This window comes from Petaurus breviceps, unplaced genomic scaffold (genome assembly GCF_028583685.1).
Source record: "Petaurus breviceps papuanus isolate PSGF00001 unplaced genomic scaffold, PetGlider_PUasm1.0 90925, whole genome shotgun sequence".
Taxonomy (NCBI): Eukaryota; Metazoa; Chordata; class Mammalia; order Diprotodontia; family Petauridae; genus Petaurus; species Petaurus breviceps.
The window spans coordinates 36,602,316-36,619,716 of record NW_027187380.1 but is presented as its reverse complement, the minus strand read 5'-3'; the positions used below and the strand labels follow the sequence as shown (position 1 = coordinate 36,619,716).

Genomic DNA, 17,401 nt, shown 5'->3' with positions numbered 1-17,401 from the left:
TTGGCTGAAACAGCTTAGCTCAAGGGGAGAATGTAGCACTCTGGACAAAAGCACCCATCTCTAAACAAACCAGTCTTTCAACAATGGCCTGAGACTAAAGCTTTTAGGGAATTCACCTAGATAAGATTCTCTGGGTGGGGAGTTTCCAGGACAATTTCATCTATCCATAATGTCCTCCATGAGGAAATGAAGGGGGGGGGGGGACCCTGAATTCTAATTTAATAATTGATTTTTAATATGACAGGAAAATAATAATTTCTCATATGTAAAATGGGGACAATGATGGCACCTGCCTCACAGGGTTGTTATGAAATGTTTGTAAATAAAGTACCTTAACACAGGGCACACAGCAGGCGCTAAATAAACACTTCTTTCCTTTGCTTCTCTACTACAAGCACCCAAGTTACACATGAACAGAATGAACAATAAGAGGTACATTACTAGTACAGAAAATAGGGTGAATTTCATTGTACATAGAGCTAATGATGGGGGGGGGTAGACCAAAGCTGAGACCTTCATCCCTTCCCCCAAAAGAATTTGAGTCCCATTTGTCCATAGATCCTGGAAAACCCCACCCAGAACTCTCCTCCCACTAGATCTGGCTCTTCATGGCCAAATCTGTTACCCTTAACCTAGCCTAGCCTTACAAAGTCTGTTACCTCCAGATTGCCTCCAGCTACTTCCTACCCATGATCCCATCAAAATCCCATTCTTCTGGGCTCCTGATTTCTGACCTCTAGTTACCTTAACTATTGGCCACTCCCATCAAGCCTCTCCTTAAACTCATCCTCTAGTCACCTCAGACTATTTGACCACCCCTAGATCCCTCCCCACAGTCTTTCTGTATATAAGATCCATCTTGCCTCCATGAAGGTGCTCAGATTCTATCTGGCCCACATGTCAATACAAGCCTCACAAATGCTCAGATTCCTTAAAAGTCTTGCCAAAAGCCAGATTTCTAAGAGTCCACCCAATATAGCGAATCTTTAATAAACTTTGTTTTACTTTGGCTGAAAGAAGGCTTGGGTCAAATTCATTTGGGCAAGACCTGGTGTGTCAGTATTTTGGGGTCCTGGGCAACCCTAAACCTCAACACTACAAACTGAAAAGTAATTTGAAATTGTGAGAAATGCCGGCAGTTTGGTTTCCACGGATTCTATAGGAACAATGGGGGTTTACATGCAAGAAGGCATAAATCTGTAAAGAGGGGCCTGAGCTAGGCTGGCTCTGACCAGTTAGGGGAGAGTCACCAATTTTTCATTAACACGCATACTTAATGGGCAGATTGGGAGAGTTGTAACCCAGAAGAGCTGGAGCCAATCCAAGCTCGGAAGGAAGGAATTGCGGGAAAGTCAAATGAAATGAGCATAAAAGGGGCTTGCCTTTGTCTGATTCTTTGTAGTCTTTCTGGATGCTACCCATTTATTTATTCATTACCAAATACATGTAAAATAAAAATCATGAAACTTCCTGGATCCCCAACAAGTGTGGTTATTTCATAGACAGAGCACACAGATTTTCATTTATAACAGAATTATGCCCAAAAAGTTATTAAACTGCATATCCTTTCACCCTTTTATATTACTACTTAGGGATATACCCTTAAGATATCAAAAGAAAGAGAAAAATGACCCATAGGTAAAAAAATATTTGCAGCGGCTCTTTGTGGTGACAAGGAAACAAATCATTTGGGGAATTCTGAACAAATTATGGCATATGAATGCAATAGAGTACTATTGTGCTATAAGAATGATGATAGGGGATGGTTTCAGACAAACTGAGGAAGAATTGTTTGAATTGATACAGAGTGAAATGAGAACTCTTAAAAAAATAACAATACAATAACAACATTTTAAAGACAAAAAAAGCAGAAGCAATTAAGTGGTGCAGTAGACAGAGCACTGGGCTTGAAGTCAGGAATATTTGGGTTCAAAACCAAGCCTCTTACACTTACCATGGGGCAGTGGAAGCATAAGGAAAGAAGAGAAAAGAAGAAAATTTTGAAAAACTGTTCATACATGTTTCATCTGTTGTATAGCAGAGTTAAAGTAGTAGTGATTACATTATTGTCCAAATAAACACACAAAATGCAAGTTATAATTTATCAGCGGTCAAGCCTGATGACAGGTCTTAACAAGCAAGGGTTGGCAGGCAAGCGTGTTGGGCACCGTCAGGAAGTCCAGCATGCATCAGCAGGAACATGTTTATGTGATGATTTGTATATACTATACAGTTACATGACACAATATTGCATCATCAAAATTTCAATATAGGAAAAACCCCAAAAATTACAGTAAATCATTAAATTTAAGATAAATCATTTAAAAAAACTATTTTTAATGACATTTTTTTTAAATCCATTAAAGAGTTAAAGAAAGTAGATTTCCAGGGGGCTACTGAGTAATTTTTTTTTTAAGGGGACAGTAGGCCAAATAAGTTTGGGAACCTCTGCTCTAAACAATCAGTTAGAACAAGATCAGGAGTTGACTGTGGCTCAGATCATGAGCTTCTTATTATAAAATTCAAACTTAACTTGAAGAAAGTAGGGAAAACCATCAGACAATATAGGTATGATCTAAATAACATCCCTTATGAATATGAAGTAGATGTGATGAATAAATTTAAAAGATCAGAACAGAGGATCACAAGATTGTGCTGGAAGCAACAATAAAAAAACATTTCAAAGAAAAGTAAAACAGAATGGCTATCTGATAAGACTTTACAAACAGCAGAGGAAAGAAGGAAAATAAAAGGTAAAGAGTAAAAGATATGCACAACTGAATGCAGAATTCCAGAGAATAGTAAAGAGATAAGAAAGTTTTCTTAAATGAACAATGCAAAAAAAAAAATAGAAAAAAACAACAGAATAGGAAAGACAAGAAATGACTTCAAGAAAATTAGAAATACCAAGGGAAAGTTTCATGCAAAAATTGGCATGATACAAGACAAAAATGGATTTAACAGAAAAGATTAAGAGGTGGTGAGAATATACAGAACTATAAAAGAAAGATCTTAACATCACTGATAATCACAATGTTGCAGTTACTGATCAAAAGAATGAAGTCAAGCAGGACTTCTTAAGAAGCACTGCTGACCATTAGGTTAGTGGAGATGATGCTGTTAAAGTGCTCCACTCAATATGCCAGCAAATTTGGAAAACAGCAATTTAAGACCCAATCCTAAAAAAAAGGATAATGCCAAAGAATGTTCAAATTACCAAATAAAAGCACTCATTTTGCATGCTAGCAGGGTTATGCCTAAGAGTCTGAAAGCTAGGCTTCAGTTTCAGTAATATTTGAACAGAGAATTACCAGAAGAACAGGTTGATTTTTTTTTTTTTTTGCCTTTTGGAGGGCAATTGGGGTTAAGTAACTTGCCCAAGGTTACATGGCTAGTATTTTTGTGTGGGTGTTAAGTGTCTCAGGCCAGAACCAAATTCGGTCGCTTTACTCACTGCGCCACCTAGCCGCCCCAAGAACAGGTTGATTTTCAAAGAGAAGAGGGCATAACCAAAATGGGGGAGTAAAGGCAGGGATTTACCTGAGTCCTTTCCCAAACCCCTCCAAATAAATTTCTTAAATGACACTAAATAAATTCTAGAGCAGCAGAAGCCACAAAAAGACAGTGAAATAAATTCCCAGTACAAATCAACTTAGAAGATTAGCAGTAAAGATCACATAAAAGAGGCAAGAAAAAGCTTTTACACTGGAGGGGGGGAGACAGAGGTTGTGAGGGGGAGTGAGTGAACCTTACTCTAATCAGAAATGGCTCAAAGAGGGAATATATCAAAGAGGGAAAATACACACTCAATTGTGTATAGAAATCTATCTTAACCTAGAGGAAAGTAGGAAGGGAAGAGGATAAAAGAAGGCAGGAGGAGAGATAGAAAGGGCAGATTAGGGGAAGGGGTAGTTAGAAGCAAAACACTTTTGAGGAGAAACAGGGAGAAAAAAGAAAGAATATAGCATAAACAGGGGCAGGGGGGATAGGATGGTGGGAAATGCAGTTAGCAACTGTAACTGTGAAAAAATTTTGAAGCAAGTTTCTCTAATAAAAGCCTCATTTCTCAAACATATAAAGAACTGAGTCAAATTTATAAAAATAAGTCATTCCCTAATTGATAAATGATCAAAAGAAATGATTAGTTTTCAGATGACATAATCAAAGTCATATGAAAAAATATAAGAGTATTGATTATAGAAATGCAATGTAAAACAATTCTGAGATACTACTTCATACCTATTAGATTGGCTAATACGTCAGAAAAAGGTAAATGACAAAAGCTGGAGGGATATGACAAAAATGAGACTTTTAATACACTGCTGGTGGAGTTATGAATTGATTCAACCACTTTGTAGAGTAATTTGGAACTATGCCCAAAGGGCTATAAAACCAGGCATACCTTTGGACCTAACAATAGCACTACTAGGTCTATATCCCAAAAGGGATAAAAAGCAAAAAAGACAAGGATCTACATGTACAAAAACATTTGTGGCAGCTCTATTCTGAGGGTAAAGAATCAGAAGTTGAGGGGATGCCCATCATTCAGGAAATGGCTGAACAAGTTGTGGTATGTGATTATGATAGAATCCTATTGTACTATAAGAAATGATGAACAGGATGCTCTCAGAAAAACCTGGAAAGACTTGCATGGGCTGATACAAAGTATACAGTGTACAAAGTAATAGCAATATTGTGAGATAATCAGCTTTGAATGACTTAGCTATTCTCAGCAACATAATGCTCCTAGATAACTCTAAAGGTCTTAGGATTAAAAAATGCTATCCAAACCCTGAAAAAGAACTGATGGTATCTAAATACAGGTTGAAATAAACTTTTTTTAAACTTTATTTTTCTTGAGGTTTTTTTTGTCTATGTTTTCTTTTATGGATACGTTTTACATGACTATACGTATAACCTATCAAATTATTTGCTTTCTCAATGGAGATGGGTAGCAAGGAAGGGCAAGAACCTGGAACTCAAAGTTTTAAAAATGAATGTTAAAAATTGTTTTTACATGTAACTGGGAAAAAACAAAATACTAACTAAAAAAAAAAAAAATGGGGCAGCTAAGTGGCGCGGTTAATGGAACACTGGTCCTGGAGTCAGGAGGACCTGAGTTCCAATCTGACCTCAGACACTTAACACTTACTAGCCATGTGACCTTGGGCAAGTCACTTAACCCCAATTGCTCTGCCCTTCCCCCTCCAAAAAAAAAGCAGCAAAAAAAAAAAAAAAAAAGGAAGAGGAACTAGAGATCAAATTGACAGCATTTGCTGAATTACAGAGAAAGCAAAGGAGTCCTAGAAAAACACCTCTTCTGCTTTGACTATATGGATCACAACAAAATGTGGCAAGTCTTCAAAGAAATGGGAGTACCTCATAATCTCATCTCCTGAGGAACCTGTATGCAGGCCAAAAGGCAATAGAAACAAATATGGAAGAACTGACTGATTTAAGTGATTTAAGATTGGAAAAGGAGTGTGACAAAGCTTTATATTAGTACCTTATTTATTTAACTAATATGCGGATGGCAGGCTTGATGAAAACAAGTGTCCAACATTCTTATAAAAATGTAACAAAACATACATACCTGAAATCTCATTTTCACATCTATGTTCTGTTCTAGAAAGAGGGGCATGCTAAATGTTTCTTTTTTTTTTTAAAAGCAATTGGGGTTAAGTAACTTGCTCAGGGTTACACGGCCAGTTATTTCTGGGTGTGGTGCTGAGTATCTGAGCCTGGATTTGATCCAGGTCATCCCAACACTGGAGCCAGTGATCTTACTCACTGAGCCACCTTGCTGCCCCTATATATGTTTCAATTAATATAGGAAAAGGGTCTTATTTGTGGGGTTAATGTCCTTGCAGTTTTTAATATGACCAAGAAAAAACTTTAAAACCATGCAGCAGCGGGGCTAGGTGGTGCCCTAGATAGAGCACCAGCCCTGGAGTCAAGAGGACCTGGATTCAAATGCAGCCTCAGACATTTACTTGCTGTGCAACCCTTAAGTAAGTCACTTACATGCAACTGTCTCCCAAAAACCAAAACAAACCAAGAAAAAAAAATGCTGTATTTTTCCAAAGTAAACATAAGTATAATCAGCTTCACAAAATCTCACCTATCCTCCCTCTAAACCATTTGAAATACACCCAGAATCTAGAGTACATTCCAAATTGTACATTTAGGAGTGCTTCACTCTATATTGAAGAGCAGTCAAATATAAGGGGGAAAGGAATTGACTTTCCTCTTAAATATGTAAAATTTCCCAACAACAATTGGGAAAATATCTGACCATATTCAAACCTTCAGTTTGATTTTGCATAGTGAATTGGCCAAGGTACATTGCAAAATTTTACAGGGCAAATCAGTTCAAAATAAGACACAAAGAGAAATAATTTTGATGAGAAAAAAATGATATTTTTCAAAGATATCAATGTGAACTCAAAAACCAACTTAGATTTTTAAAAGATATGTGCAAGAGACAAGCAACAGCAGGTAACAGAAGGTGAATATGAGAGTGGCATAGTACTATAAAAAAAATAGCACTGACACATAAAAAAAGGCTAATAGGAAATGATACTCCAAATAAGTAATTTGATAATGAGAGAACTTAGCTGCCCCATGGATAAATTTAAATCTGCAGGTCCAGTTGAATTACATATCCAGTAGTTGAAAGAATGGGAAGGTTTTATTTCTGAGCCACTATTAATGATATATGAAAGACTGTGGAGAATGGGGAAGTATATCAAGACTGGAGAAGAAAAATATCCCAGTTTTCAAATAAGGAAAAAGATGTTCAGTGAACTTGACTTTAATTTCTGGGAAATTTTTAGAATGCATCATTAGAGAAATGGTTAAATGAACATCTAGAAAAGGAAAAATAATTTCAAAGAGGAAATATAGTTTTATTTAAGAATAGATCATGTCATACTCATTTTTTTACATGTCTACTAAACTGGTAGTTTCATTTTCATAAAGTTTTTTTAAAAGTATCTCACTGTATTCCTATGAAAAAGATGAAAAGATACTCTAGATGATAGTAGAATTAGACAGTTTCAGAATGAGATTTATAACTTAAACTAGATGGCTACTGATATACTGCTGCATATATTCAATCCAAAGCAAGAGAGAATGCTTCCAGATTACCAGAATAACAATCTGGTAACGTTTTTTAACTTTTGAGATAAACAGATGAAGCGACCAAAATGAAGGTGTCAGCTGGAATCAAGCTGGTTTCCTGGTGCCTGAAGTGTTCCATTTCTCAAACAACTCTACAGAAGGCCTTCTTGCTTAGAGGATGAGGATATGGAATTCTTGATAGCAACCATATCCAGGTGAGTCTAAATCCTGGACCCTCTATGAAAAGATTCCATAAATAATCACTAATTTTTATTTCTGTTTGATCTGAACTAAGTAGCTCCTTAAATAAGGAACCCAAAAGAGGAAAAGGCATGAATATTGTTATCCAAATTAATTTTAATTCTTTCTAAAGTTCCTGGTGAATTTGGTGAACTAGATAATAATGATTTTAAAAGTCTTTCTTCCTTCTAGTAGTTCATATAAAGTGATCATATGGAGAATCTTTCTGTCATTCCTTAATTGTATATGATCTGAGATTTTGCTGTAGATCAATAACTATATTTCTGGCCTTTGCTTACCCAGATCTATAAGTTATAAGTAGCTTATAGAGATTAAAAGATCCAGAGCCCCATACCCACTGCCACCCAGTGGAGACCATATCAGGTCACATCACGACATTATAGCTTGTGGTTGCCACTATGAGGTTTAAAGAAAAAAAAAGAGAGAGAGAGAAAGAAGTAGCAGTGAGTGCCAAGAGCAGTACCACATAAGTAGCAAAAACCGTGGATTAGAAGTCAGGAGACCTAAGGTTTAGTTCAGGCTCTGTCATTTGTTTAGTGTTATAGGCTTAGAGAAGTTGTTTCACCTCTCAAAGCCTCAGTTTACCCATTTATAAATGGAATAAATGCCTATTATATATCTCCTGCATTCATTAAAGTAATAATGGGACATTTTTAATATTAGCTTCTTGAGAGTATGGACTATTTCAGATTTTGTCTCTATATTCTCAGAGTCTAGCATATGTGATTTATGGAGAGTAGACACTTAAAACATGCTGAACTAAAGTATAAGTCCTTGTTCAGAGTTGGTTTTTTAAATAAATTTATCAAAACCTAATGACCTGAAAATAGTATAATTATATGATTATTACAGTCTCAGTTTACAAAACACTCCAGTTCTTTCTAAGCAATTCTGAATACATATTCATGGATTTTTGTAACAAAAAATAAATTCTCTCGATTTACTTAAGAAAATTAGCTGGTATCAAGGCAGTAGGTTGGGGCCTCTAGAACCCTTTTCAGAATGTTTGTGGTCTACATTCTTTTTTTTTTTAAAGCAATCAGGGTTAAGTAACTTGCTCAAGGTTACACGGCCAGTTATTTCTGGGTGGGTGCTAAGTGTCTGAGCCCAGGATTCAATCCCCAGGTCATACTAACACTAGAGCCGGTGCTCTTACTCACTGTACTACCTGGCCGCCCCAGTGGTCTACATTCTTAACTGAAGGAAATGCTAAATTTCAGTAAGTATTATAGTGAAGATAAAGATGTAAACTTTTTCTCCATTAACATTCATGGGTACCTGGAAATCTATCCAAACACTCTGGGTGTATAATTAATTCTAAATTAAGCTAAAGACTCTGTCTTGACTTAAGGAAGACTAAGGAAAATTATATTTATAAATATAATCACCAAATATTTACATATTGTTAGGACTTGAAGTTATATGACAGCTTTATACCACTAAGAGTTTTCTATACTGCTCCCCAAGAATCATACCAAATAAATTAACATACAAAATAATAATTACTTCATTCAGAATCTTATGGGTTCACCATGTTTACTATAAAAAATCTGGGAAACATTCTAAATATAACCTTCCCATTTTTTTTTTTGTTCTAACTAAAACGTCCATTTAATATTCAGGAGAGGTCAGCAATTTTATGCTATAGTCCTATACTAGAACAGTCTGTTAAAAAAAAAACTTCAGTTATATTCTTGTTAGTACTATTAAGCAGAATTATGGGAAGATGATGAATGATGGTGATTTTATTGACAAAGAAAGGAAGGGTAACAAATAGAGTATTTAGCTCTGGGGCATAGTCTCCAAAAAAATTATGTTGATGATGGTGGTAGTGGTGGTGATGATAGTTAAAATTTATATAATGCTTTAACTTTAGAAGAGCATTATCCAGACATTATCATGGTTCCTCTCACAACAATACTGTGAAGTAAGTACAAGTGTTGTTATTGCCATTTTACCAATGAGGAAACTAACTAGAAATGCGTGTGGTAAATGGCTACACAGCTAACATGTGCCAGAGGTATAATTCAAACCCAGGTCACTCTAGACTCACACTTTCAACTACAATACACTTCCTTTCAATCAAACTCTTCATATCCCAATATTCTCAATTATTAAAACATTTTTAATGAAATACTAAAAGCATATTAAGCAAGGCTATCTACTTTCTTCCAAAGTTTTCCCTTAAGCCAACAAGTGGTTCAAGATTCCTGAATAAGTATAGCATAAAAAAAGGAGCCTCATAAATTTATGAATATATAAGTAAAAATTCAACATCTTATGCAAAAACCAAATTCTTTCCTAAATTCACAAACCAAACTCAAAAATGACAATCTCTTATTCAACAATGGGTTTCACTTATAATTTGTTCTTGAAACTACATACTATATGAGAACATTCATGACAGTATTCAATTCTCATCCAAAATGGAATATGTGTAATTCATAAACTAGAAAAAAAAGCATACCTAAGAAATTTTTTCCTAATTATTTTTGACATATATCTCAAAATCAGAACTTAAATACGAATTTATAGTGGCTCCCAAATTTTAGGCATGACCCTTTCTAAAGTAAAAAAATATGAGTCCCCCTCCCCATACCTCCATAGTAGTTGTACTATTCACAATCACTGACTGAGGGGGAAAAAGTCAAAAGGCTACTATGAATTCAGTAATGCCTTTTATATTGATTTGAATTTTATTAGCTACATCAGCATCCATATATATTTGAAATCTAGTATCATATTTATGTGCAAGATATAGTTTCTTCAGTATGCAGAAAGAATGTTTACTTACTGAAGAATTCACAAACTCCTTGCAATAACCCAAAGGCAAATGGCTGGGAATCAGTACACTGAAGAATTCTGATTTTATAAGATAAAGCAAATTATATTGCAAAAGAATGAGATGCACAAATTAACCATATTGATCTGAATGTCATTATGTGATAACCCAAATCTGTCACAAACCATAAAAGCATCTTTATACACAATAGCAACATATTTTTAAACAGCAATTGATCAAATCATCATAATGGCAATTTTAAGGATTCTACACAATTTTTTTCAGAAAATGTTTTAAACACTTAATCGTATTTGAGACCTGATACTACAACTTCATAAAAATCTCAATATCAGAAAAGTATTTGTTACTCTCTTGTATCAGTACTATATGCCTACAAAACTGATTAAATATAAGCAAAAATGCAAATATAAATATACATATAAAAAAGGCATACAAAATGAGATATTCATTGGACTTCTATTCTCCTAAGGAAATTTAGCAACCAGAAAAAAATTGTGCAATCCCAAACTATAACTGTTCTCCAATAAAATTCACCAACTTGGAAGAGGTGATTGTGGTGATTTTTTTAATTGAGTAACATAACATAAAGACTAGAAGTTATATGAAAGTCAGACAATGAAAAAAAAACTTCAGAGCTTCCATTATTCATCACAAATGTCTTAGAAGTCACTTTAAGCTATAACATCGCACCACTTTTATCTTAAATTTTCAGTAGTGATTTTGAACCTCACCAAAATTTCCTTACCTGGCCTATACACCATCTCCTAAAAAGGATATATGATACTGACAGAAAATTTTATTCTGAAGGAGTTCTGGGAGGGGATGGGGTGAGGAACAGGAAGGGAGTTGTGGAGGTTTTTTGTTTTTGTTTAAAAATTTTTCCACACATTCAAAGTAATTGTAGAAACATTGGTTTTAAGTAGGACAAGGCAGAAAATTAATTTTCTCAGAATTTCAAATGTCTAAAAAGATGGAAGATAAATCTTTCAAATTCCTTATTTTTATATATTGTACTTTGTGAAGGAACTGTTAAATTTGCTGAGATTTGTGTCATAAGGGAAAAAAAGGAATGCAGGTATTCCGTGAGACCATTTCAAATAATAGTAACAAGAAAATTATACCTATCTTCTGATGCAAACTGAGAAATTAAATTTTTCAAAATACAGTTTAACAAAACACAAGTAAAAATGGATTAACAGGCCTGGTACCAGAAAGAAATGTTTGTGGAGGCAAGTAATTTTAAATTTTAAAATGATGCAAGCTGGGGCTTAACAACCCATGGCATACTGCTTCAGAGAGCTTATAGTATAATTTTTCTGAAGCACAGCTCTGTCCATTTCACTTCCCTGTTTAATGAGCTCTACTCACTCCCTATCACCTCCAAGATCAACTATAAAGTCTGCCATTAGACATTTAAACATATTCACAGGGCGGCTAGGTGGCGCAGTGAGTAAAGCGCTGGCCCTGGAGTCAAGAGGACCAGAGTTCGGTTCCAGCCTCAGACACTTAACACCCACACAAAAAAACTAGCTGTGTAACCTTGGGCAAGTTACTTAATCCCAATTGCCCTCAAAAAAAAAAAAACCCAAACATATTCCCATACTGGCCCCTTCCTATCTTTCCTGGCTTCTTACACCCTCTCCTGCCTCCACACATTTTGTCCAGTTACACTGGTCTACCTGTAGTTTCCAAAACAAGACACTTAAGGTCACTCTACTCCATACCTGTCTCCTGTGACTAAAACACTCTGCCCCTTCATCTCCACTTCATACTTTCCCTGGCTTTCTTGAAGACTCAGTTCAAATATCATTTTCTGTATTTCTGTAAGAGATCTTTCCCAATCCATGAATGCCTCTTGCCCTTTCAGACTACCTTTGTCTAATGTCTGTGCCTTTTATATACCTAGTTATTTATATAACACATAAATAACTATATGCTATTTCCACTGTAATATATGCTTCTTGAGGTCAGGAACTGTTTTATGCCTTTATATCCCCAACATTGTAATATGTATCTAAAAAATGTTTGTTGACTAACTTCCAAATTTATGGTCAGCTAGCTTCTTCTAATTCCTCCTTCATCTATTTCTTTTTCATAAAGACAGGGGCTCTTAACATATCAACTTCTAAAATACATACATTTTGATAGATGTATTTCAATGTTTCCTTTGCAATTCTGTGTATTTTTTTGCATTTAAGAACATTATTCTGAGGTGCAGCTAGATAGCGCAGATGATAGAGCACAGGCCCTGCACTTGGGACAATCTGATTTCAAATGTTACCTCATACTTGACACTTACTAGCTGTGTGACCATGGGCAAGTCACTTCCCCCCATTGCCTTTCCAAAAAAAAACCCAACACATTATTCTGATAACACAAGCCTCACCAGGCTGCCAAAAGGGTTATGATACAAAAACATTCATAATGCCTTCCATGGGAGATCTCTGATGTGTCTATAGCTCTACACCCAGAGCAAGTGGTCCTGCTGCCAGATCCTTAAGTACAGAGTTAACTGAAAAAGAAAAGTGTTGTGATCACCAACATCTTTCTCCACATCCTTCAAACTGCTCATTCCTATTTGAGTGAAGAAAAGTACCTTTGCTCATGGCATAACCCACTCCCATTTGAGCAACCAGGCTATTTTTAATATGTACCTGATATAAAGCTAATTTAGAAATGTGCTAACTCACTTGGCATCAAAGATACTGGAGACCTGGAAGAAGAAAAATCACTGAAAAAAGAGAAAATTCCTCATGAAAATGAGGAGCCAGGAGAGAGGAACTGTTATGTCACAAACAGTAAATTTGTAGGTAGCATAGCTCTGGAAACTAACTGGTTTTGCTGTTTCCAGGACTTTGCTGGCTCACATAATATAATACCCAACTTAGTAGTAATAGGATTAGAGATTTAGTTAGAGGTGGAAGTGCCTTTAGAGGCTATCTAGTTCAATCCCCTCCTTTCTCAGATAAGGAAACTGAGGCACAGAAGTTAAGTTACATGCCCAGGGTTACACTAGTACTAAGTGTGAGGAAGGATTTGAACTCAGGTCTTCCTGACCCTAAGAGCAATGCCCTATCCACTATGCTTCTCACAATTTAGAGGAAGGCAAGGAGGAAAGAAAATGCTGTTGACTGATGATCATGACAACAGAGTTCAGTGGCACAGGTGAACGGGTTGTTCATACTTAGGATCGAAAGAGAAAACAACTCAGTCTAAAATATCATGCCAAATTCTATCACAACTTTTTATATGATCTTTCTTCTATCTTCTAATCTGCTCACTAGATCACTGGTATTCTTGACAGTAACACATACACACACACAAAAAAAAACTTCCTGAACTAATTTAAGCAAAAGGAAATCTTAATTAGTCTGTCATTTTAAGACTGTATTTTACATAACTGACATTTTAAAATTCAAATACAAACATCCTTTTTCTTAAAGCAGTTTATTTGGTGATGCTTTTTTTTTTAAGATGCAGAACACTCAAGCTTCTCTAATTAGATAAAAGAATTTCAATATCTTGTTTTGGGATGGGTATTTTTCTATCACCAACTAGCAAAAAGAAAATCTGAAAATATGCACAATGATTAAACTACTAGTTTTATGATTTACATATTTTTTGAAAAAACTATAAAAAATACATTGTATATATCCAAAAACTCTAATACCAATGAGTTATAGTCATTATATTGTCAATATATGATGGCATTTGTGTCTATAAAAGTGGGTCTTAACTAGTGAGCTCAACTATGATTTAATATCAGCAATCTGGAAATCACACATCTCTATTTTACTATTTCAGCTGTGAAATTTTTAGCTGAAAGGGTAAAATGTTTTATAATAAAACAACTAAGAAAAACATTTGTACTTGATAAAAGAATGAAAAATGGAAGCTCTGTCAATGTTAAATTGCCATGGTTGGTTAGTTGAAACAACAGTGGACACATTCCCAATACCAAGATGGATATGAAAAAAGGAGCATAACTATAAAATGTATAGCTTACTTTGTGCCTTTTCACAGAAGTTTATCTGAAAGCCTAAAGTAAAAGAGAAGTTCCAGTTCATTGACTGTAATTCAAAGAATGACACCAAAATTAAAGTAACATGACATTTAGTTTTCAACTTCCAATAAGTTTTTAAAAACAGAAAACCAATTCACATTACCACATTATAGCTAAAATAGCATACACGTGGCATTTCCTAAAAATATAATTTCAGATTTCTTGCATTATCTATACACCAGTAAATGGGGATGTATCCACAAGAGTGGTGCTTCATCATACTTTTAATTTCAAATTCATTTAAATGTTATTAATGATTGGGAATCAAAAAGAAATTTTTTTGAGTTACTTCAATATCTTTCTACCACAATCCATCCCTCCTCCAAACTTCCTTCTTTTTCCCAATCACCCAGGCATGCAATCTCAGTCATCTTTAACTGTTCCCTCTCCCTCAATTCCAACGTTGAACTAGTTCCTAACTTGCTGATTCTCCCTCCACAGCATCTTCTGTATATAACCTCCTCTCCACTCAAACATCCACCATCTCAATTCACGCCCTCATTATGTAGTGCCCTACTTGTTCTCCTTGATTCCATTATCTACTTTTTCAGTCCACTATCTATATAGCTTCCAAATTAATATTCCAAAGGCATATGATAATGTTCTTTATTCAAAAACCTTCAATGACTGGCATTCTTAGCCCTCTTAAAATAAAGTACCCACCTACTTTTTTGAGACTAGTACTTCTCATTACTCCCTGCCCATTCTAGCCAAACTGTCCCCCTAACTTTTCTCTGAACACACAGTGTATACAACCTCCTTTATCAATGATTTTATACATATAGTACCCTCCATGCCTAAAAATTCACTCTTTCCTCACCTCCACCTCTTAAAATCATTTCAAGATTTGTTCAGTCATTCCCCAACTGATAGGCACCCTTTTTGTTTCCAGTTCTCTCCTGCAACAAAAAAAAGCTATAAGTATTTCTCTACTTGTGAGTCTTTTTCCTTTCTTTGATCTCTTTGGCGTACAGAACTACTAGTGGCATTGCTAGGTCAAAAGGTAAGCATAGTTTAGTGTTTACTGGGCAGTCTAATTAAAAATTGCTTTCTAGAATGGCTGGATCAATCTCCAATTTCAAAATGAACCAGTGTGCCTGTCTTCCCACAGCCCCTCTAATAAGTGTAATTTTTCTTTTATGCCATCTTTACATATCTGATGAATATGAGGTGGAATCTCAAAGTAGTTTTAATTGCACTTCACAAATTAATAGTGATCTGAAGAATTTTTTCAATGGTTGTTGGCTGTTTTTGATTTCTTCTCTGAGATCTTCCTGTTCATCATATCCTTTGATCTTCTGGGGTATGGCTGAGTAAATTATGGCATATGAATGGAATGGAATATACTATATCTATAAAGAAATGATGGAAGAGGAAGTTTTAGCTGTGTGACTTTGGGCAAGTCACTTAACCCTAACTGCCCTCCAAAAAGCAAAAGAAAAGAAAAATAAAGAAGCAGTTTTATAGAAAGAAACCTGGGAAGACTTGTATGACCTTTGCTGCTGAATGAAGTCAGCTGAACCAAGAGAAGAAATCATACAATGAACAACACTGTCTACAATTTTGAAAGATTTAAGAACTCTGCTGAATGCAATAACCTACCACCACTCCGGAGGAAGCATGCTGCCTATCTCCTGACAGATGGAGTGATATATAAAAGGTACAGAATTAGACACACATTTTTGGATACAGAAATGTATGAATTTGTTTTATTTGACTATGCTTCTTTATTACAAGGACTGCGTTTTTTTTCTTTATTGGGAGAAACTTGGGATAAAGGAGCTAGTAGTTGGGTTATAGAACAAGAAAAAGTAAAAGAAAATAAAAGGTGGCCATTAAAAGCATTTTTAATGTATAAAAAAGAAATGAAGCAAGTCCAGAAGTAAAAACAGTTTAGGGTTAAAAGTAACATGTTATATGTGTCATGTTTTTTAATAAACAAGCCAACAATAATATTAGGAAAAATCACTTGAAAGGATTTTAAAACTCTGATCAATGCAATAACCATCTATGATTCCATAATATTTATGAGAAAGTATGCTACCTATGTCCTGACACAGAAATGAAGGATTCAAGGGACATTACTGATGCGGAAATTTGTTTTGCTTAACTATGTGTATTTGTTACATAGGTTCTACTTTTCTCTCTTCAGTGGGAAGCAGGAGAGAGGGGAGTATAGGAGGTAGGGGAGAGAAGGGAAGTAGTGATGGGGTTCCAAAAAGAGAATAAAAGGACAGAAGGAAACACAAGAAAGCATGACAAACTTAAAAGCTACATGTTGGATTTATTATATATTTTAAAAGGAAAACAAACTCTAAATGACAGAAATTAAGCTTTATGTACAGTCCCTTCTTGTTCTATAATGGAAATGGAAATGCAAATTTTATTCAGTATTTGTTAAATTGAGAATTTTTTTAAAAACCCACGTTCTATGTAAGTATGTGATCCTCTATTTTTTTTTAAATGGAAATGTTTCCTTTTAAATATAAAGAGAAAAGAAAATAACTATAAATAGACTCAGTTGAGGTGTTATTTTCTACAAAATACTTTTCCTGATCACCCAGTTAAGAGTTCTCTCTTGCCTCCTAAAATTATTTTGTATTCATTTCTCTGAGTACATGTTATATGCCCCTAGGAAAACATAAGCTCTAAGTAACTATTAGTTTGTTACCTTTCTTTTATCCCTAAATTTGGAATATTATAAGACTGAATTATGTGGTTTGTTCCTGTGTATGTTGAAATGCATTCCTAAAGTAACTACATTAGATTAAAACATGCCTGATTTGGGCACACTGTGGTGTACTTCAGAAAATACTGGATTAGGAGACAGGAAAAGGGTTTCAGCTCTTTTCTCTACTGCTCTATGATTTCACACAAGTCAATTAATAATCAGTCCTAAAGAAACATCAAATACTTTTTTTCAACTACAAGTGCACTTTACTATATATAGTACATGACCTAGCAGAACTAAACACAAATTTGATCTTTTTATAAATCAAATCATTTTATATGCATTTAGGTGAGCTAATTATTTAAACCTATTATAAATTCTTAGTGGGAATGGTTGGATCCCTTTTCTGTTTCACCTTTATATTTTCACCTGTCATTTTTCTTACAGTCAACTCACAACTTTTATAGACTTTCATTTTCTT

The 17,401-nt window shown here is 34.9% G+C and overlaps 1 protein-coding gene across 4 annotated transcripts in view; it reads right to left on the bottom strand.

Moving 5' to 3' along the window:
- Positions 1-17,401, bottom strand: part of MAP2K4 (mitogen-activated protein kinase kinase 4) — a 182,691-nt gene that overhangs the window by 111,838 nt on the left and 53,452 nt on the right. For 2 of the 4 annotated variants that reach the window (XM_069076805.1, XM_069076802.1), the window contains exon 2: positions 14,193-14,225. The exons of 1 other annotated variant lie outside the window; for it this stretch is intronic. In XM_069076805.1, the coding sequence (XP_068932906.1) occupies positions 14,193-14,225 (33 nt within the window). Of the gene's footprint in view, positions 1-14,192; positions 14,226-15,069; positions 15,104-17,401 lie in introns of those variants that run through there. One more of the 4 variants, XM_069076804.1, reaches the window with a different exon arrangement.